Raw genomic sequence first — 22,646 nt, 5'->3', positions numbered from 1 at the left:
ATGATAATCGTCTACCTCTGTATCACATCCAATGATGATAATCGTCTACCCCTGTATCACATCCAATGATGATAATTCTCTACCCCTGTATCACATCCAATGATGATAATCGTCTACCCTTGTATCACATCCAATGATGATAATCGTCTACCCCTGTATCACATCCAATGATGATAATCGTCTACCCCTGTATCACATCCAATGATGATAATTGTCTACCCCTGTATCACATCCAATGATGATAATCGTCTACCCCTGTATCACATCCAATGATGATAATTGTCTACCCCTGTATCACATCCAATGATGCGCAGGAAATAAGATAATATTAATAAAATTGAGCAAGTTTTTGTTTCAGCAAGACATGTTAGAGATACTCCGCTGAAATAAAAACTTGTCATATATTATAATCCAGGCATGGATTCAGCAATAATTGTAGCTGCAGTCAACCCTCAATAATATAATCTAATAGTTGTGGTCAGTTTAGTTCACTGTTCAATTTAAAGATGAACTGACAGAAATGTTTAGTAGATTTTATTAGGAAGTATCGGTATTTGTCTGCCCTTTGCGATTGTTTTTGATGTTTGAAGTGGTCTGACTGCCAGGATGTTTCAAGATTAAAATCGAACAGACTTGATGGCAGTGTAATTAGTGATGTTATTTCAGCATGTATTTCTCTTTTGAGCGTATATACATATATACTCAAAAAAATGAAGAACATTTAATAGATGAAAAAACAAAAAAACTGCAACATTTTTGAAGTATGGAATCATTTTAACTCTTTAAAAAGGATGATTTTTACCATAAACCATAAGTATAATGACAGATCTTTACATTTTGAGAAAATTCAAGTGTCAACTAGGCAAGTATTTGAAGTTTGCAGCTTTTGATAAGATCTTAGAGTGTAAGTGTGAAGGAATATTATTTTTCTAATATTGAAAGTTAAATTCTATGAGATTTTTTGACCTAACATTCAATAAACTGCACATTTATCTCTAAAAGCGCAATGAAGAACCACCTAAAACGCAAAAGAGCAGAAGTTTCTACAAACATTTTAGTTTAATAGCCTAACAATCATGTAGCATTAGGTAAGGAACTATGCTAAATTATATAATCTGCACAAATGGTTTTCTAATAATAGTGTACCAAATGCTGAATATACCATTTTCTTGCCATCACAATGCAATGTGAAAAAGTACATTCAATCACTATGCTTCTATGACACGATTAATCCATAAGTTTAGATCATCTGCAAGCTGGAAACTGTAAAAAATCTAAAAATCAAGAAATTTTTATTAGTCAAAATTTTTCATCAAATTCTCGATGCATGCACCAAATGGAAACGGCACTTGCAAATGATGTACCCAAAAATGCCGCGCAAGTTATTCCATTTTAAACATTTTTCATCCTTGAACTGCTCTTATTTAAAAAACGAACTGCCAATTGAGACAGGAGTCCGCTGCTATCACCTCTGACGTCGCGGTGTACTCCTGTCCAGTCAGAAAATGATTATAATTCCTTATATTTTTTAACAAAGCGCTTGCGTTTTCCTCCCATGTGTGGATGTTCATTAAAATACTTATCACATATTAACTCATCGTGGGCACCATTCTAAATCCGCATATTGGAAACAGTGAAAGAAATGAAACTAACGGTGAAGCTAATATACTGCTATACAAATATGTTTTAGATGCATTTTATCCATTTTCAAGAGTTGCCCCACATACATAATGCATCAACTAAGAAGTTAGACATCTTTGACCAAGCACCTGCTTCTGGTACAGATGATGCGCCTGAGCAAATTAACTGTTAAAGGAAGCCATTGCTAACCACTATGTGTTCAGGTTAGGTTTGAAACAAGCGCTAGCGATGTTCTCCTAACTCACCTTATGTTAGTGAGGAGTTGAGGTGACTGTCTAGTACTAGCTGTACTAACAGGTTGTTGATTGTTTCATCTCATCACAATTGCTCTTAATTACAAAACAAGTTCACCACCCCAAAAGATCTCATAAGAACTGACATCATCGACCAGTAAACGGCAGTGGTAATGGTGTTAGTATTACTAGTTGCCCAATATGGAAGGCGAATCCTATTTTATCTGTCAAATAAACCTTATTGGAATTGCAAATTCATGCCAAAAATATGTCAAACAGACAATTGATCATCTAACAATTATAAAAATCTGAAAACTGGGCATTTTTTTATCATGTGAGTAGACTTTTCATTTAAAAGGAATGTTGTTGTTGACACAAACCCTTGTCTACGCTGTTTTGGTAAAAGGTAGCCGCAACAAAGCATAATATATTGAATATTATTTATTAGCATCCTTTAGTTAATAGCAGAGACATATAGCTAGACCTGTGAACTGCTTTATGTTAACATAATAAATCTAATCATACAATTACCAGCAAAGATTGCTACTACCTCAAGAGGTATAATACATATAATTTCCCAATTAAATGTATTATGCTTCGTGGCCTACTATACTGGCCTACCTCCTTAAGCGATTAAGGAATTAAGCGAAGCTCTTCGTATCCTATTTTCGTATCACACCTAACGCACAAATCCCGCCTTTACCAACACTTGAATAATACTGCCCTTCTTATGGAAAACACTAGTTATTGATACAAATAACAAGCAACTGAAATACAATTTTAGAACTTTCAGTTCCTGACAATTTTAACGCAAGTTTTATTCTAGCTTACCATTTGAAATATAAATGCAGACAGGTCTGTCCGTAAGGTCCGCCCGTATCCATGAATAGTATTACAAAATTCATGCCGTCGACTTTCCAACAAACAGAATGTTTTCGTTTTAACGACACTAAAGAGATTTTAAAATAAATCACTAAACTCCTATCTAAAAGGTGGTATATAAATATGTTGGCAGTTCTGGAAAAGAATAATTTTTCATATGTTTCTACAAAGCATTGATGTTCAGTGGGCTTTGATCTTGACATTGCGCCACTTGGGGAGGTCTATCGTTTCGGCGGTGTGAAAACCTTTGCAGACTAAATGCGCTTTTTGAAACAAATAAAGTTTATCTTGACCAGCTTTCACTAGCAATAGTAAATCTCACTTTGCTAAAGGTGTGAGCCATCGTTGAATATCAATTGTGTTGCCTGCAAGCAGAGCCTGTACATGTGTTGTCCAGTGAAGAAGGAACTTTGCAGAGAGCAATGTAAGGTTGGATGTCATTTCTGTCACAATCAGTGGTTTTGTTAGGAATTGAACCCTGGCCCGTTGTTTCCAGATCAACAGTTGTTGATATGCAATCTTGTTACAAGTAACATTTTCGGGAATTGAACCTGATCCCATTGATTACAAGACAGGCGCTCTAGACCACTAAGCCATGGCTGCTATGCTAGATTTAATGCAATGCTCAAATCTTTCACTCACAGGTGACAGCAGTTTGCCTATATTGAGCAACTTAGCCAGTCACCATGATCAGCTCAACAAAAATCAACTTATAGTTTAGTTGAATACCATAAACTAGTTAAGCAACCAATATTGGACTCTGATCAGAATGCAACTGTAACATCAACTTCCAAAACTTCGATTATAATAAAAATTTGATAGTGAAAAAAAATGATTATATCCATCCTATCAAAAGAGGTTTGATAACCACAAGACACAACTGTGAGCAGAATAATACTTACTATTTGAATCTGTTGCTCACTTCGCATGTAGAAATAGTTTTATTAGCTGCACCACATGTGATCACATAGGCTGAGAGTGTGATTAAATGACACTTTAGGGTGATTTTAAATTCTCTAGGTGTAAGGGCTATGTATTTAAAGGTACATGTGCTGCACCCTTCGAATCCACACTTATAATAAAAGAAAACCTGACCAAAGAGGCCTCATTGACGTGGGTATGTGCATGTATTCACAGCCCATTATTAATGCTTAGCCCGATATCTCCGTCAATATTTCATGTTTGTAGGTCACAGTACCGAAATCTTTGCCATAAAAATGCTAAAAATGTTGTTATTGGATTTGCCTTGGATCATCTTCTGACCTCTGGAACATTTTTGTGTCAGTCTGACTGTCATCAATGATTGTAGCCAGTAGAGGATAACTCCTATTTTATATATATCCATAAGCCAAAATGATTGTTCACCATGCATAGCCCCCTCAAATCAATATCGATGATTATCTGTAACTTTCAAAAGGTCTCTTTTGGGAATCCAAGGCACACTTTGTTTATAAAATTGACAGCTAAAATCAAAGATTTATTTTTATAAAACATTTTCATACTTTTTAGAGCATTTATCCAAAGTTAGTATGAACATTCAACCTTCAGTAAAAAAAACTGTGGCTTTCATATTTGCATTGATAAAATCTATGGATTCTTGAAGAAATCATATAGTAACAGCCATTTAAATTTCGTGATGTATTAAAATACATTGATATGTTGGGTTTTAAATAAGAAACTAATAATGACATTGACAATACAAAAATATTAACTACAACACTAGCGAATGTAGTTATAACAACAGAAGATTGAAAAATGAGGCGCCCTTGGAAATAATTGAAGATCACAGCAAGGGTGGCATTAGCTTGAAAAAAACTGGCTAATAGGTTAATTAATGCTGTCAGAAGTCAGCAGGTGAATAGGGATGTTGCGATGCAAACTCTTAGTTTAATCTCCATCTAGACTGTGGGGAACAAGGTCCAAGTTGTGCCCCCATTGTGACTGCAAAAGTAAAACAACCATTCATTAATCAGCACACATTCATATAAAAATCTGGATGATCAAGTTTATGGAGCACAGGAACTACTCACTACAATTTTCTTCCTGAGCAATTTTTTTGATACGCACACTTCTACCATTCATGATATTATGTTGCTGAACATAAATTTGATGATAGTTCAAACCAATTAAAGAGCGAAATACTAACACAGGCCATTTAGATTTCAACTATATTCGAGAGAAATATTGCTAGCACAGCTTGTGATTTATCAAATTCTCCAAAGGTGAAGGTCGTTCGCAAAAATAAACTGCTGGCATTATCTCTGCAAATCATTTCCATTACACAACTAGAAAAGATGGTCAAGCCAGATTGAACAGTTTTTCCAGAATAAGCAAATAAATAACTTAATTACAGATCATACTTTTAAAACAAACTTGTCAATAAATAAGGAAAGGATAACTCCATGTTATAGATGATTAAGCCTAAATGATTGTTGGCTATGGAACCTCTGCCAGTTGAACTATTTTTTCATGAATACCTTCTAAGGATGCTCTTAAGAAATCCAAGGACAAAGTGATGCTACGTTGAGGTTTTTAACTGTTACCATCAATTAACTGTTGCAAATTGTGAATGTAATGGTGAACATGCATGAATGGAGCTACAATCTATTTAAATATTGACAAATATTTACATATTTGTTAAATATTTGAAATGAAGGAATGATCACACACACACGCACGCACACACACGTGAATTGATGTTCATTCTGTTATACAAATGTATCAAAACAAGTTTTACTGTAAACAAAGTGAGTTAAGATTGTATTTTCTTTTTTCCTTTGTCTACAAATGGTAAACTTTACAGATTTTGAAATACTTATACCGAGGGCTTAACCATGTGAAAATATGGCTTTGAGACATTTTTTTCGGCATGAAACTATGAGAAGGAAATTCTTTTTTCTAAAATTTGCATATCCATCAAGTTTTGGTATAACTCTATTTCATGCATGGAGAACTTATAAGCAAGAATGCCAACACTTTAATGAGCATGACTAATATATATATATATATATATATTTGAAAAATTATTGCGAAAAAAGTAAACTTTTAGTATTTGCGTTACAAATTTGTTTCGTGCGGAGCACTCATCAGACGCGATTGTACTAAGATTGTACATCAGACGCGATTGTACTGGTTTTTAGTACAATCGCGTCTGATGAGTGCTCCGCACGAAACAAATTTGTAACGCAAATACTAAAAGTTTACTTTTTTCGCAATAATTTTTCAAATATTTCATACTCCACTAATAATCTTTTAGATTTTTAGTGTAGAGTTCTCTTTTTATATGCTTTTGCACTTGCTTTTAGTTAATATATATATATATATATATATATATATATATATATATATATATATATATATATATAGTAAAACCTCTATTTGAACTCCATGGCACTCAATTTTTCAACCCTTCCCCTGAAGTGGCGGTCAAATAGAGGTGGCGTTCCAATAGAGGTAGTGTTCAAATAAAGGTGGCGTTCAAGTAAAGGTAGCGTTCAATTAGAGGTTTTAAGGTACATATATATACCTAAAAAGTATATATACATATTTATGAATGATGAATTTATCACTAAATGATAAATAAAAAAGTTTTATTCGATTTATGAACTATCTATTTACTTTACTTATAGAGTTATTTATGAATTATCTATTCAGAGAGGAAACAACTCTTGATACAACAACACCCACCGTGTTTAACTTATATTGCCAATAGAATGTGTTTGATACAAAGCTATTATAATCAAAGGAAATACTAAAATCAATAAAAGCTAACAGTTTCCGTCACTGAGGATAAGCCAGCACGTAAAAGCCCGAGGGAGTGAAGCAGTATGGAGAGAGTAAATCAGTAACTCGTAAAGAAAAAATCTATTAAAATCCCTCATTGACTAAAAATACTAGCAGTAGGCTTCAAACAAACTCGATCATGACCAACCATACAGTTGACAAAATATGTATTTAAAAATATTTGACCATTTACTTTATTATTAGCACAATTATCATGTTTGGAAAACAAGATTTGATGACTGAAAAGTCAATGAGCTATTCAGATTTCATTAAAACCGTAAATGAAAAGGCATTTGTCAGTAAGTGAGATCCCTGCTGCAAGATATAAACTCCAGATGACAAGCTAGCTGATGTTAAAACGTAATAGGGAAGTAGAACAGACATATTGCATCTTGATTAGCCCGCCATATTCTCGTTAGATGGTATATTTTATAGTTGTTTGTTGCTTATATCTTTTGATAAAAAATAACTTAAATGCAGATAGCCCAAAATTTACTAACTGAAAAAGCATAAATTAGCAAAATTCTTTGACAATCTTAATACTACCATAGATACCGAGCAAAATATTTTCTTTCGCAATAACTGATCAACCGATAGTTGAATTTATTAAAACCAAAAACACCAACGAATCTTTTACATATGAGAGAAACAAGAAAAAAGCCCTTTTTATATGCTAAAACATTCTTACACATTTGTGATTAGCAAATTTTTCATGTTACATTTTCTTATGGTCTGGCTACACTCGCGTCAACGAAATGTTGACGATGCGCCGTGTCGAAACGACCATAGTCATTACGACACAGCGCATTGTCAACATTTCGATGCGCTGTAATAACTTGAGATATTTTGATGGACTTCAGATAACTTTGACGAAATCATTCAATCTATTTTTCAATGCGATATATGGTTAAGTTGTAGAGGTGTGTGTAACCAGGTTTTTCGAGAGCAAATGCTAATAATAACATGTTGATATTTCATACAATCAAAGGTCTAAGAGATCAAAGTTCAAAAGGTTGGAAACTGCAATATTTGCTAATCTGCCTTCAGGATACTCAAGTCAAGTTGCTTCTGGATATGTAAGTATATAATGTTTTGTGAAACGAGGAAAACAGCTTTAGGAAATTTTAAGGCCTCGTAGAAAAAATTACCACAACTGCCTTCCTCAAATACAAAAGGAATAAAGAATATGAAACGACTAGCTAAATGCCCAGCATTGCACAGGTAATAAAACACAGCTTATAAACAGTGTAGTTGTAATGTTGTAATGTAGTTGCCGTTGGCTAAATTGACCAATTAGCTACAAAATCATGCCTGATTTGTCATGAAGCTAGCTCGTGTGACGTTACGCGTCCCACAACTTCGTTCTGCGTATTTTAGCAGATTAAACAACTATGTGCACAATTATTTAGTTGTATTTCAAGTAGCCCTTGTGATTAAGTGGGTAGAGTGTCTGCCTGCAGAGCTGAAGGGCTTGAGTTCAAATCCTCTGCGAAACGTATTTTTGTACAGGTAACTTTATCGCTATAACTGGAAACAGGAATGACACATGACAGAAAAACGCAGATTTATATATAGATAATATAACAAAAGGCACACAGTGTAAGAGTTTAAAATGGTTCATATACAACTATGAAGCAATTTTACACCGCACTAAAAAAAACCTTGCTAACTATCTTGCAAATATAGCAAAAACCCAACCTGTACTGCTCTTTGTAAGGGGTGGGCTAGTAACTTTCCAAAAGCATCGAACACTTTGGTTGGAGTTCTTGAGATCTAAAAAGAGCTTACTCATACAATACTGATAGACTGATAACGTCGGTATTTTATGTAAATACGCTACATTTAATAAAAATACGCTACGATTGAACTAAATTTCATGTACATGAAATTTAGTCCAAACTATGGAACCAGTTAGCTGGATATAAAACGTTTGAGTACAATCTAAGTTCAGATGATAATAAAAATGTTTTCCTTTTCTTAACTAATAATACAATAATGAATGCATTTGAAGCTTAACTAGGAGCATTTTAAAATATATCTATTTATAATAATACAATCTTAATACTTTATTTTCACCAATTGTTTGGATATTAAGAGAACAAAAATCCAGTTTTTGATACAAAAACAGAAATTATTTTATTTTACTTTAGAGTATAATACTCATACTATAATACTATAAAGGTAAAATTTATTTCCTTATATACACATTTAGTAGAACATTTATATGGTTGAGAGTATTGAAACGATTGTGCTCACTCACTTAACTACGTAGATGTTGCCATTGCTCAAAAATTTCATAAAAAACTGGACAAAACTCTTTGATCTCTTCTGAGTGTGTGTTATTTCAGGGTGGTAAACAGAGCGTATGTGTTTTTACGTGGAAAGATCTCCTGAGATTATTAAAAACAATTATCTGATTCAGTGGATGGTCAGGATTGCTACTAATCTGTTTAAAATGATTTGCTTGAAATGACGAAATTGTTGAACAGTGGTAGTGAAAGCAAAGCTAATCTATCCCCATAGCACATGTCAGGATAATTGATTCTTGATGCGCTACATTGAATCTGCTCTAGTCTTTCTTTGCATGTAGATGCTAACATTGTGTGCCAAGCAAGTAAGACAACAGTAAAGACCTGATATTAGACGTATAAAATGTTTTCAAACCGTCAGCATTGACACCGAAAACCTTCAGCTGTCTCATTAACAATAGTTGACTATTATATTTAGAGATCAACCGGTCTACACAGTGTAGAAACTTCAATTATTATCAACAACTACTGATAAAAACTTTATTTTCACACAAAATTCGTGATGCAAAGAGCATAAGGAGGTAATTTGTTCGGCAGAACATAGAAGTATGATATAAAATGTCAAGGCCTATGATTGGCCAATGCATGAATGCAAGGCAAAAGCATTTCTGTTGGTCGCAATTCTAATACTTTTTCACCCATCTACTCACTGTGCAGGCTATTGTTGCCCACCACAGCAGATAAGTGTAACGTAAGAGTGAAACATATCCACAAATACTAAAAGGTCTGCGTCGTATTTAAACAGCCTACGTTAATTTTGGAATAGTGGCTATAGAATTACACCAATCGGCTTGCGAGTAGGCCTACATCTTGTGGAATGTGCTAGCAAGGTATTCTCTCATCACAAAATTTGGAAATTTACAAAATTGTCTGTAAAATTTGCCATTCTTGGAAGTCATTTGTTACAGTCCATAAAGGCATGCTCTACTTTCTTGAATATGGATCATTAGATGAACAATTTTTCGACAATCTAGTTAAAAAAACGCGAGACATGAATATAATTATATAGCATAATATATAATATATAGTATATATATAATATAATATAATTATATAGCATAGCAGCTGTTTCCAGGTGATATTTTTCCCATATCGTAAAACTTTTTCCATTTTCACGACTTGATGTTAATAAAATCTAGTATTTGGTTGAAAATGCGCAAAAATATTATTAAAACCTTAATACGTAATATCTGCTGTAAATGAAATAAAAGTTTGGAATGGCAATTAACCTGTCGTACCTCTTGATAACTATAACCAATTTGCAGATAAAATTTAACTTGCTATGTAATTTTTTATGAGTAAGAGATATGAGGATAGCTCTAGCATGACCAGAAGCAACACTGCAGCTGAATAACTTAACATAACATACATTTGATGCAAGTAGGTAGAATAAAGCCAACTAATAATAAATTAAATTACTAATAGAAAAAATGGAGTTGCTACTAACATCAAAGACGTGAGAGAACCCTCGGGTGTCAAGCTCACAGAGCTCAGTGAAAATGGCCTCACACTGGTTGCTAGCAGAGGGAAGCTCGTGTAGATAGACTATGTCCATGAAATAGTAAGGAGACCCTGTCATCAAATTCTGCAACATTAGAAGGCTACTCATGTCAAATTTTAAAAGATTTTATCAGAAAGTATCGGTAATTTTCTATCATTTGAGATTTTGTATTTGATGTTTGAGGTGATCTGATTGTAAAGATGTTGCAAAATTAAAATCAGCAAAACGTGTTCGCGGTTAAAACGCTCACACAGAAAACTTTTCCAAAAATGATGTCAGTAGTCGCACTTCCTGTTTGTCCCTCTCCTCATGACATCCGATATTGCGTTATAAAGTTTGCAGTGTTGTGCGTCTCTATTGACATATAATTTGTATTTGCTCGCGATTGTTGAAATAAAACTATAAACACAGCCTCCAATTCATTGTTATAAAATGATTAAAAATAGGTTGATTAGAAAATGTACCATTCTTTCTCTCTAAATGCTATGTAAACACATGAGTACCAGACGCCGATGAAATCGTATATTTATCACTTATAAACAACATGCATGACTTCTGACATGATTTTTAAAGAAGTCTGGGCAAATATTTTTCTACAAGAGCGTTTGAACAGCTAAATGTTCCACATTGAAATTTGAAAAACCGTATCCTCGGGCCACCGTATCGTCGGGCCACCGTATCCCAGGGTTCAACTGTACTGTGATTTCCATTTTTACTGAGAAAATGAAGGTGTATGCAATCGACAATTTTTATTTACAACTAAAATGATACTGATTTTTTCAAGAAAAATAAAAATTTTACCTAAAAAATTGTCAAGCAAAATTTAGATTCAAGGTCTGATTCAAGGTCTGACTGCTATATCAATTGCATAAGATTATTCCAAATTCTAAGGGTGATTTTTTACTATACGAGTCATCTTACACGCCAAAACAATTAACAACAACGATCACCCCAACCAGCCGCAATTTGTTAAAAGTTTATCCATCTATTAAATAAATATCACAAGAATTAAGAATCTCAGTGGTAAAATCATTGCTAAGAAATACCTGAGATTCATGGTCATTTGAAAAGGGCATACAGTGAGATCTGCCATAGATGAGTATCACCCTGACAACATAGGGTGGGGGCGTCTCCTCACTCACCCTCACTAGTGGAACACTTGCCTGCCAAAACAAGATGGCACATTATATGGGACAATGAGTCATGAACTAATAAGGCCACTACATTAGGCTGCTCAACTCAAGGTGCATTCATATCAAAACAATTTATTAGAGTTGCTTCCCCGTCGTCCAAATCGGTTTGGTGTAAAATGAAAAACGGTTGTAAAAACAGCTTTGCTCCAGTCGCCGACACAAGATTGATAAAATGCTGCATCATATTGGCCCAATTTTGACGGTCATTATTGACTGAGTTAAACATAGATTTGACAGATCATACCTCGCCATAGCACCAGAATTATAATGGCGATTCTGTTTCTCTCTGTATTCTGTTTTGCTTAAGGGTCATGGAAAAACTGCATCAGGTGCATTTACACCAAAGCAATTTAAAGTAAATAATAATTAGTAAATACTAATTATTATAATTATTGCATGTACATGGCATGTAGGAACTGAGTGTAGGAACTCTTTTGTGTTTATATGCTGATAAGTGGTCAAAATGGAATGGTTTGAGTTGGTTTGGTTTAAAGTCTTTGCTAAAACGTATTGTAAATCGTAAACAGACTAGAAGCTTTTCCAACTATGACTTTCTCGTCGGAAGTACAACTCCGATAAATCATCCTGGTATGTATCAGTCATATCGCACACTTTAAAATCTAGATGATCATTAGAATTGCTGCCGATGAAAACGAAAACTATGAAAATATAATTTCGGCACATAGAATTAATGAATATTATTTCACTCGGTGTTGGCTATATCTTACATCAAGCCAAAAAAGGCAAGATTATGAAAAAGAAAGCAAGAATCAATTCAATTATAAACTTATCAGTTTTCAAGGATGGCCAAGATTCACTCTATTTTTCAACTAGTTAATTTATATATTTATTTCTCAAAGTATGTTTGTGGATCTGCCTGTCATTCCGGCTATAGATATAGCTATAGCGCACGATGATTATTTTATCAATGCGGCCACGCGTTGCGATGCCCCGGTCAAGAAATATTTTTTGTAAGGTTCAATTACTATATCTGGGGTCAAGGCCAATTCTTCTCGCGCAGACAATTATATCGTCCCCGTGTGAAAAGCCTCGACATTATCTCTACATTCGGTCAGACAAAAACAGTGCGACATCTCATTTTTACACTTGTACCGGTATCGAGAGGTACCAGTATCGTCGTATTCAAAGTTTTGATGGACAGCTTCTGGTGGAACAGTATCCCTTTTTTATACAAACACACACTTCTATGCATAAACTGGTATTATTATTTCAACAAATTCAGATTTTTATTTTGTTTACTCAGGTCGTATTAATTGTATCATTACCGAATCATCTTTTATTGTAATCGTAGCAAAACCAACTTAATTTAGCTATTATTTGCTAATTATTTCACATTTACATTTAAACTCTTTTAAAGTAGTTGTAATTTGTTTCTTAATTTATTTGACTTGCACAAAAAATTTTCCTCCAAAATATGAAGTTTGAAAGTTACAGTTGTTTGACAAAGTTTGAAAACCTTTAGAGCTGTTTTTATTTTTTCTCTCAATTTATTTGAACTGCACAAAACACTTCTCTCATGATATGGAGTTTGAAAGTTAGAATGGAAAATGTAGTTATATGTTAAATAGAAATCAATTTTCTGAACAGAGACTTTTTATTACCCGGGCAACGCTGGGTAGCACAGCTAGTCTACGAATCATGTTCAGTTAACTGAACATTATTCATTCTTTCACAATATATTTCCTGTCTGTCGTTTGCTCCTGTCATATATCCTTTAAAGTACATCAAATTACTATACTAAGAGCCATGTCTATTCATTTAGTCGTAGGAGACAGCGTGCAGGAGCCGAACATGCTGACCTGAGGCTAAGAGAGCTACCACCGCACCACACCTTGCTGCATCGCTGAATAATTATGCATATGATCGATCACAGAGCACGAGACTGCCAGTGTACTAGTTCGACGTAAATCCTTACTATAGTAAGGGCCGAGTTCATCCACCAGAAGCCATTGCTGGATATTGGAAAAATATTGCATCGTACGGAATTTGAACTCTTGACATTTATAACAACTCGTGTTTGAGAATTTGCACCGACTGGACGCTTTACATTATAAACAATTTTTTACGTAATACAAGGCGAAAACTATACATAAATTCTTTACGCTAAATGGAATTTGCGTAAAAGGAGGTTTATGTTACAGAAGCCTCTACTGTAGCAGAACAACCGAAGAGTCTATCTATGCTACTATTCATGTGTACTACCATATATGCATGGTAGTACACATGAATACCGTAATTGGTAGAAGCTATCCGGTGTATATTTAACACAATGCATATTTGGCAGAGAACATCACGGCGGTGAGCAGTAAGACATACTGGAAAAAACAGATAGTTGCCTTTTACATGTTACAGTTACATTCTACATAAAATTACCTTATCAATGAGGAGGTCAAATAAGGTGCTCATATTGACAGTGTCAGCGTGTTGTTCTAACGGCTCCAAACTTTCTATTTGTGTGAATAACTCTGTGGTATCTGATGTAAAGTCAGTGATCCATAAAGCCTCATCTGTATGAAATAACAAAAAAGTTGTAGATATATTATGTAGATATCGAAGATAATTAGCATAAAATAAATATGTATATTGTAACTTTCTACATATAATTGTAGCGTATTTAGGAATCAAATAGTGAAAATCAACTTATAATCATACAGGCATGTTTGTGTTTCATGTTTGTGAAGATGGTTTGTGCTACTGCGTGTCAGTTGATATAAAAAAGAATGCTGAAACAGCATATATTCTTGGTGCTATTTCTTATGTTTGATGAATAAAGACAATACATACTGATAACTAGCAGACAAGTGGAGCATCTGCAAACTGTTCATATAACAAAAATCTCGTATCACACAGATAGCATATTGTATTTTATGTGAGCCCATAATATACTCATATCATACAAAGTGGATTTCATGTGAGTCCATAATATACTCATATCACACACAGACCAATGTGTACATACCTAGTAGTAGTACCAGAGCAAACACATGTTTCTTGGACCGATTGCTTATCATCTGTTTGTTGTTTATAAAAAGCTTCAGAGCTCTCTTTACTATCTCCATGGCTACAAGTAATTTATCAACTATCAACAGACCATAAGCGTGTTTTGAAAACTACAAACTTTGAAGAACATGGCATAATTTATTTCACAGGATGTCAAACGCATAACATCGTATGATGCATAATAGAAGAGATTAAACTAACTTGAAACTTAGCTAAGCTAGGAGCGTGTAATAAATATCTCTCTTAAGGATAAGTGATAGTTACAACTTGTTTTTTAAAATTTCAATAAGGTAGAAGTGATCTTAAAAATTCGAAGCTCTTTCAGAGAGAAAAACTACCTGTAAATATCCAACTAGCTTTGAAAGCTGGTTGGAGGGACGAACAACTTCAGGTTTTATGATACTACAAGCATAGAAATAAACTCTTACTATATTTTACTATTAGGGCAGCTGAGATAAAAATAATAACCAGAAACAAAAAAGAAAAGCCACGGATAATAAAGATCAATCAGACATAGAAACCAACCAGAAAAGGCTGTACCAGCTTTGGCCCTGTATCTCCTCTCATTCATGGCCAGTGAGACATCTATACATATGACAATTCTTTCAGGACAATTAACCTTAGGCAGAGTTTGAACCGGGACATCTGGAGTCCTCGGAGAGGGGAGGATGTCCTCTGTTGCAATAGAAATTAGGCTAAACAGATTCACAATCTTGCACCAAAACCTCTGTTTTCTTTGAGCAGCAAAACGTAATGTAAAGCTAGAAAGACCAGTTTCAGCATGTTAGCATGAATATCAACAAATATGAACTTACACAAGGTTTCAGTAGATTCTATCAAAAAGTATCACTAATTTTCTATAATTTGCGATTGTCTTTGATGTTTGAGGTTTTCTGACTGCCAGGATGTTTATAGATTCAAATCAATGAAACTTGATCGTGGCTAAAACACTCGGAACAAACAATGCGTGCAAAAATGACGTCACTAGTTGTTATCATTGCAATAGTTCACATCGACTATTGTATTCAAGGTGCAGCATTACACACCTCTATCATGTCGGTTTGTTTGAAACTATTGACGTCATAATCGCACTTTCGTTTGATCTGAGCATTTCAAATGCCAGTTTAGTCAATTTTAATCTTTAAACATCCTGACTGTCAAATCGCTTCAAAAATAAAAAAAATCGCAAACGATATAAAAATATCAAAACCTTCTGATAAAATCAACAGAAATTTGGTGTAAGCTCATCCGTAGTGAACATTGCTTAAAGGTTGACTTGCAACAAAATTCACATTACGGTTATTTGGTATCAAAAGATTCACCATATCTTACTCTGTTGTGTTGTAAGTGCCAAATATGTGGAAATGTGATTACAAGCTCTTAAAAGCTCAAAAACGAAAAGCCGCCGTAGATTGGAATCTCTTTATTTCGATGACGTAGCCATGAAATTTGGTTATCGCCTTGTCACGTATGTTCTCGCGTGAATGGAAAGGCCAATACAAAGCTCAATATAAAACTCATCGTAGTACTAGTTTATGACAAACACTTCGGGTTTTACCGAAGACCCCGTATCAAATATAGATGCTCGCTACTTTACAGTTTTGTTTCGGCCTGGTCTAATCGGCAAGTCGTAATCTGATCATGTGACCCAATACTTCGCAAATAATTTCTGCAGCACTTTTCGATTATCACAAGTGACCAACAAGCTCGTCATGATTATCAGACAATGATACTGTATGTACTCCTTCGAGCTAAGGCTAAAAAATTAAACGAAATTTTACGGTAAGTTATAAGATATCACTGCTAAAAGTGACTGCATTACGATGACGATAAAACAGACGCGTAAGAAAAATAGACACGGTTTTATTGAATGCGTGAAGTATATTTGTGAAAATATTTCGACGAATAAGGTTGCAAGAAAGTGTAAACAGAAACCATCTCTCACAACTACGTCACATTTGAGTCGTTTTGGAAAGGGAATCCAAACTACGACGGTCTCGTGTGGCTGCGATTTTCTGTTCGTTTTTGAGCTTTCAAGAGCTTGTAATCACCTTTCCACACATTTTGCACCTACAACACAACAGAGTAAGACATGGTGAATCTTTTCATATCAAATAACGGTAATGTGAATTTTGTTGCAAGTCAACCTTTAATGAATACTGCAAGTAATCACACAACATGAAACAAATCCATTAAGTAAAATACTAAAAGAACTAAATTATTTGTAGAAAACCAAATGAACAATCAATAAAAAGGCTTTTATTGTTACTTTGGAGTGTAGAAGCAGTCTAGTTTAGGAAGAACTGATGGTAGAGATATGCACCCTAACTTACTCAAATGTTGACCAGATGAAATTCAAACCAGCTAAGAAGCTTACATATTTTTGATTTTTTTGTATTTATTTAAATTTCATTTTTAATTTTTGCCGGCTTCTTCACATTGTTTTACAAAAGGTGGAACGCCGTTTGTTGAAAATTACGTCATGTGTAAATTCAAGTATATATCTAAAGCGGATATCACACATAGACGTTTGAAAAAATTTGCAACAAAATATGACAACGCATTAATAGATTTGTGTTTTCAAAACAAAAATAGGGCCAAATAACCTGATATAGTGTACGATGTATCTTGACCGTAAATTCTTCTAATGACACAAAATGAAAAGCACAGCTTCTAACAGCATGTTCAACACAAATAAATTGTTTGTGTAATCTATATATGTTTTTCTCAAAGTATGTCGGATGTCTGTCGATCTGTGGCTCTGTCATTCCAGCTACAGCTATTAAAATCTTAGAATTCAGAATCTGCACCAAAGAGGATTTAATCTCGGACCCGCCCGTTCACCAGTCCGACGTCGTACCAGTTAGGCCACAGAGATTGATTTGCTCGCTAGCCGATATATGTCAGTATATGGGTGCAAATACTTGACGGCTTTGCATACTAAGCAGGTTGATTGCATAACGTCACTGAGAGGAGTAGCTCTCATTAGTAAGCGTACTCAAATTTTCCATTGGTAATGTGCCGGGCTAATAGCAAGTGGCAGCAACTCTCATTGCTTCTCAGCATTTTTATTACCTGGGCAATGCCGGGTAGGACAGCTTAGGGAATGTATAAATGACTGATTGTCTGAAAAGGAACCAAAACTTCAAAAGATGGCTGAACATGACAACAAAAAGGTAAAACATCTGCCATCGAACTCCGGACATTATTCATATTCTCGTTCACCATAAAACAATTTATGATTACCTGAGTTAGGATACAAATCAAATTGGAAAATATTTTAGCAAGCACCTACTAGTTACACAAAACTGAACAACTATCATCAGATAACACTGTTATCATAGCAGCGTAATAAAGTAAATAAAAAAGCATCGCAAAATAAAAGCAAATAACTAAAATATATCAAAACAACTGCTCTTCTGTACCACACTGGCTTAGTCATACAGAGCTAAACGGGTTAAAAATGGTAATACATCAAAAAGTAACTTTATACAGGCGGTCACATGTCAGACAACTTTCGGAACATTTCATAAACAAATAAAATTTCTTCATATGCATCTCAAGAACAAAAAGTTATCAAATGAATGATCTGACCTGTGTGTTTTTGTGTATCGCTTGGCATGTTCAAGGGTGACGGTAACTTTTTTTCTGATGTGGATACTGTTGAGGCATTGTTAATATCGTCAAACATACGACCCTCGATGTTAGACTTAATGTTGCTGATTGTGATATTAGTTGCACTAGATGGCCTTTCGTCAGGATCCATTGTCCTTCTATAAGAAAAACCATCTTTAGTTGTCGAACTGGTTAAGTTTGATAAATAAAAATAATACTTTCAACCATACAAGGTAACATTTAAAAAAATGCAAAATAGAGGACATTAGAGTACATCATAAAATGACAAGGAAAACAATTCCTATAGTGAAAATTTTTAAATTTAGCTATGATGAAGTCAAGCCATAGCTAAAAGGAAGAGGGTACATATGCTCTGCAGTTAGTATACGCCTTAACCAAAAACAAATTGTATAACAAACCTTAGTTTTTGTAAAAATTTTACAGCAAAATGTCACTTTTAAAAAACTTTAAATCACAAATTTTCGAAACTTGTAACAGTTCAGCAATGATGAAGAGGTTATATGCATAGATATTTATAAGATAACTATATGCCCCGCAGCTAGCATACGCCTTATCTCAAATCTAATTTTCATACAAAATTTACAGAATTCTAACAGTAGAATTTTTAAATTTCAACAGCACTGCAAATTTATAATATCACACTGATTGGTATTCTAAAACTGAATCCCCTAAATTCACCTGACAATCTCAAGCTCGCGCTAAGTTAAATTGACACAGGATTTTCTGAACCACAATCTTTATTAAATATGCTAAGTAAATGTCCCTGTGTCCAAACTTGCAAACCGAAAAGTCAGCAGCGAACAGAAAAAACAGAATAAAAGATGATATACTTTCTAGAAAGAGTGTGGGAGCGTCTAGGAACAGAAGATGTAAATACAAATACTTGAAATAAATGGCACCGAGTTACCTTAAATGTAGATAAGATGAATGAGAACAAAGTCACAAATTATATAGTTTGTGATATGTCCGATTCATTGTACCATCTTAGATTTTTTTTGCCAAAATATATTTATCATTCGATTGATAAATGTTTCCTTCTGATTTATGCTAAATAGATACTGTTTGTAACTGTCATTCATTTTTGATGAAATACTGTCTTTTCTTAAAGTGGAATCTAGGTAGTTATGCTCAGCGTTTCCTAGCTGGCCTAAAGATTGGAAAAAAGCTGACAGAAAACTGAGTTCATGCAACTGTTAATTTCATGATTCCATAGTCGACTGCATAAACCAGTGGTCGGCCAACTCATTTAGCCATCGACCCCTTATGGAGTACTCGATCCCATATCAACTTCCTAATATGCTAAATAAATCTGTTGCCCATGCCTTATAGGCTTACTTTTGTTATCAGGTTTTCAAGTGTACTAGTTTTGGGAGCTGTCACTTTGTGCGTTTTTCAGACATAGCTCATAAGAATATTACTCTAGACTTAGGAACACTAGCTGACACCTGTGTGTGAATTTTCTATCTATTAAAAAAGGAGTTTTAGGTTGAGAAGATAATGCTAGCTTTATTATTCATTTCAATCATTTTAGAGTTGTCGGTAACTGACATTTTTTGCATACTTTTGTAATTATGCTTTTGAAAGTTTTGCATGACTTCATTTTTTCTCAAATCAAAAGTTTCATGCTGTTCCATTAAACCTCCACAAAGTAATAACATATATGTTATTTCATTTTACAAAGTTCTTTAAAAACAAATAATTCTACAGCTCGCGATTTATACATTCTTAGCATTGTTTAAAAATAAGCCTTTATTTCCTTAGTACATGAGACAACAAAATATATCATATATATCTTTATATACATAATAATAATTTTGAAAATAAATTAAGCAAATATCAACACTAGATTTTTTTTTTAAAAACTGACGCCTTTTTTTACTACCACAAGCTGCCATTATGGGCACGAAACTTTAAAAAAGTGATGAAATAAAACTCAGTTCACTAAGAATTTGTGGCATTGTAAAACACAAGCAAGTACTGAAAAAGTTAGCTTCAATGAAACCTGCTGTTGTAACACTTTTATCAGTCAAATGCAACATAGCCTGATATTTCATTCAAATTAAAGTCATGAAGTGTAGGCTTCGAATGCGTGACGCTTTTTGATTTGCTCATGATTAGAGAAAAGCAAGCGAGAGATAGATCTATTTATGGGTCTATTAATGGTAAAGGCATTGATTGATTCAAATTGATAATGCCTTGTTAGTGCATATTACAGCGAGGAAGTTTAGTGCCACTGTGAACGACCGCACCCTCATAAATGTAGGTTTACACGGAAAAATAAAGATACTGCGAGCAAGTGACTACATAATCAAAAGTGAATGTGATCATTTTTTTATGAATACTTTCATAATTAAAAACTATTTTGGAGGGAATCTATCGACACCCTTTTGACCCCTAGAAAATTATCAACCCCTTGGAAAGCCCTATCGACACAACTGTGCACAGTGCCTTAATAGAGCGCTTTGTCAAAATAAATGACATGCAAACTACATTCACAAATTCAGCTGTTTTATGCACCAAAAGCTTTTGTCTTAGAAGTAATTTAAGGTTTAGTTAATTTTGATTTGGTTTTATTTTGGCACATGCAACAGTGAATTAAAATTGGACAATAAAAGACAAGGCGATTGATGATTAAAGTTGACAAAAATAATTTATAACTATTTTTATGCACTATTTTCAATGGACAATTAATGTATAAGAGAGTAGCATATATTAGTTGGTTAAACCTACATTGAAACTACTGTCAATTGAAATGGAAGTATATGCTAGTGATCACATGACAAAGACAAACGCAATGTTCGATATCGTACTTTGGCCCTAATATTTTCAACCATTAGAGAAACAGAAATTGCAAAATAGTAGACAGCAGGGTTGTGACGACAACGAAAAAATCAGAATTGAGCATTGACAAAAACACACTGATGCACAGATGTAAAATGCATTACAGTTGCAGTCAGTTTTTGCCTAGATATCTATGTCGTTACATTAGCAGTGCAGCAATAGTAGAAAGGGTGCCACCGCTACTCAGTATGTAATGTAATTGCATTGAGTACTTCTACTACTGAGCAAGACACAGTATATCCGCGGTACCACCATTTTTTAATGCTCAGTAAGCAGTATTGAGGCAGTGGTGTTATTACCTACTGCGCAGTAAGAAGTGCTGGATGCAGTGCGAATGTTGCTAGGGACCAGTTGCAGTAACAGTAAATGTCTGCTGCGTATTAGAATGTTGTAATACACTACGAAAATTCTACATACTGCAATGATGCCGAGAAATTCTAATGCGTCACAACGCTAGTAAATAGTAACTATAAAAAATTTAAGTCTTTGAATTTGTAAATCTGTGCTCTGAATTTTTATTATTTTTTGACATTTTGGTTTTTATGTGAGGATGAGTTTTTGCTTATGTTAATTAGTACCTACATGATTTAATAATAATTACAAAGCTAGTCCAAGTATGCACAGTAGACACTCCTACAACGTAAATAATGCATTCCTAGAACATTTAAGTTAGAGGGATTTTACGTTATACAAACCATAAAATACATGTAACTTGTCTAATCTGTTTTAAAATTGCCGCAAACTCACCCATTTGGCGCGTTAAATAGCAAAAACTAAACTTAAATTTTTAATTCATGTTCGTGCAGTAACTGTGGTATTATTGGCTTGTAGCGACAACTTTTCTCTTTTTTTCGTATTGCTTTCATACGATTTAGGGTTCATGTAATTTGAATGTCTATTTAAATCGATGTTTGTTCACTTTATTTAAACAGCAAGATTCATGCTACAAAGAAAAAAAAATTTACATATCTAAAATAAAACCAAACAAAAAAATACATTTACTATTATAGTGAGTGCAGTGTCTGTCTTTCTATTCATTTGTTCCAAGCTAGGGTTAAAGGTTAGAACAAAAGACTCCAACTACTGACAATCAACCATCGACTGCCTTTAGACATTTTTGGATAATTGTGCTACTTTCCCTTTGTGTTTTACTTATATAACCGGCAATCTTTTACGTTACAATTGACAACCACGGCACTAGTACATGAATAGAGATACCCTTATACGTCATTTTCTCCCCCAAGAGCAACAAGAGATAAAACAATATTTTTAAGGCTCGCTAGACAACTTTCTTTATTCAAACCGAATTTGAGAGCTTGCTCCGACTTGATGCTATTTGGTTATGTAAAATTTCTTATATAAGACCAAGCGACAACTTTCCATAAATTTTTTACATTAAGTGGAATTTATGTAAAAGGAAGTTTACTATATAGGAACATCTACCATATATACATTCGCATCTCATAATAGTGACATATAAATTATTATAACATATATCTTTGTCCAATTGATCAATGAAAAAATGGAAATAATTATTACCTCTACTTCATTACTAAGATGTTTCTGTACTGAACAGTTGTAAAATATTTGGAAACCAACATTTAGT

General features: G+C 34.0%; 2 protein-coding genes across 2 annotated transcripts in view; both read right to left on the bottom strand.

The window, feature by feature from the left end:
• Window positions 1–2,021, bottom strand: part of LOC137408415 (gastrin-releasing peptide receptor-like) — a 54,119-nt gene extending 52,098 nt beyond the window's left edge. The window contains exon 1 of the mRNA XM_068094939.1: window positions 1,887–2,021. The gene's annotated coding sequence lies outside the window, so the exon portion shown is untranslated. The remainder of the gene's footprint in view (window positions 1–1,886) is intronic.
• Window positions 2,022–4,069: 2,048 nt separating this feature from the next.
• Window positions 4,070–18,331, bottom strand: LOC137408509 (BRISC and BRCA1-A complex member 1-like). Its single transcript, XM_068095061.1, has 8 exons — window positions 18,158–18,331; window positions 15,089–15,238; window positions 14,523–14,624; window positions 13,937–14,070; window positions 11,396–11,512; window positions 10,296–10,433; window positions 8,238–8,312; window positions 4,070–4,697 (listed from the first exon to the last, which is right to left on the bottom strand). Exons 1-8 carry the CDS (start codon window positions 18,327–18,329, stop codon window positions 4,644–4,646), a joined length of 942 nt encoding a protein of 313 aa, XP_067951162.1. The 5' UTR covers window positions 18,330–18,331; the 3' UTR covers window positions 4,070–4,643.
• Window positions 18,332–22,646: the final 4,315 nt, after the last annotated feature.

This window comes from Watersipora subatra, chromosome 11 (genome assembly GCF_963576615.1).
Source record: "Watersipora subatra chromosome 11, tzWatSuba1.1, whole genome shotgun sequence".
NCBI lineage: Eukaryota > Metazoa > Bryozoa > Gymnolaemata > Cheilostomatida > Watersiporidae > Watersipora > Watersipora subatra.
Note: the sequence above shows the minus strand (reverse complement) of the source record. Positions and strands in the feature narration are given on the sequence as shown.

What these genes read in the sequence shown, in the direction of transcription:
- LOC137408509 (XM_068095061.1), bottom strand. Translation starts at nt 18,329, where the DNA reads ATGGATCCTGACGAAAGGCCATCTAGTGCAACTAATATCACAATCAGC. An exon ending in TTGACCTCCTCATTGATAAG is followed by an intron (nt 11,513 to 13,936) that starts GTAATTTTATGT and finishes TTGTTTTGGCAG; the next exon opens with GCAAGTGTTCCACTAGTGAG. An exon ending in CAAATGACCATGAATCTCAG is followed by an intron (nt 10,434 to 11,395) that starts GTATTTCTTAGC and finishes CTAATGTTGCAG; the next exon opens with AATTTGATGACAGGGTCTCC.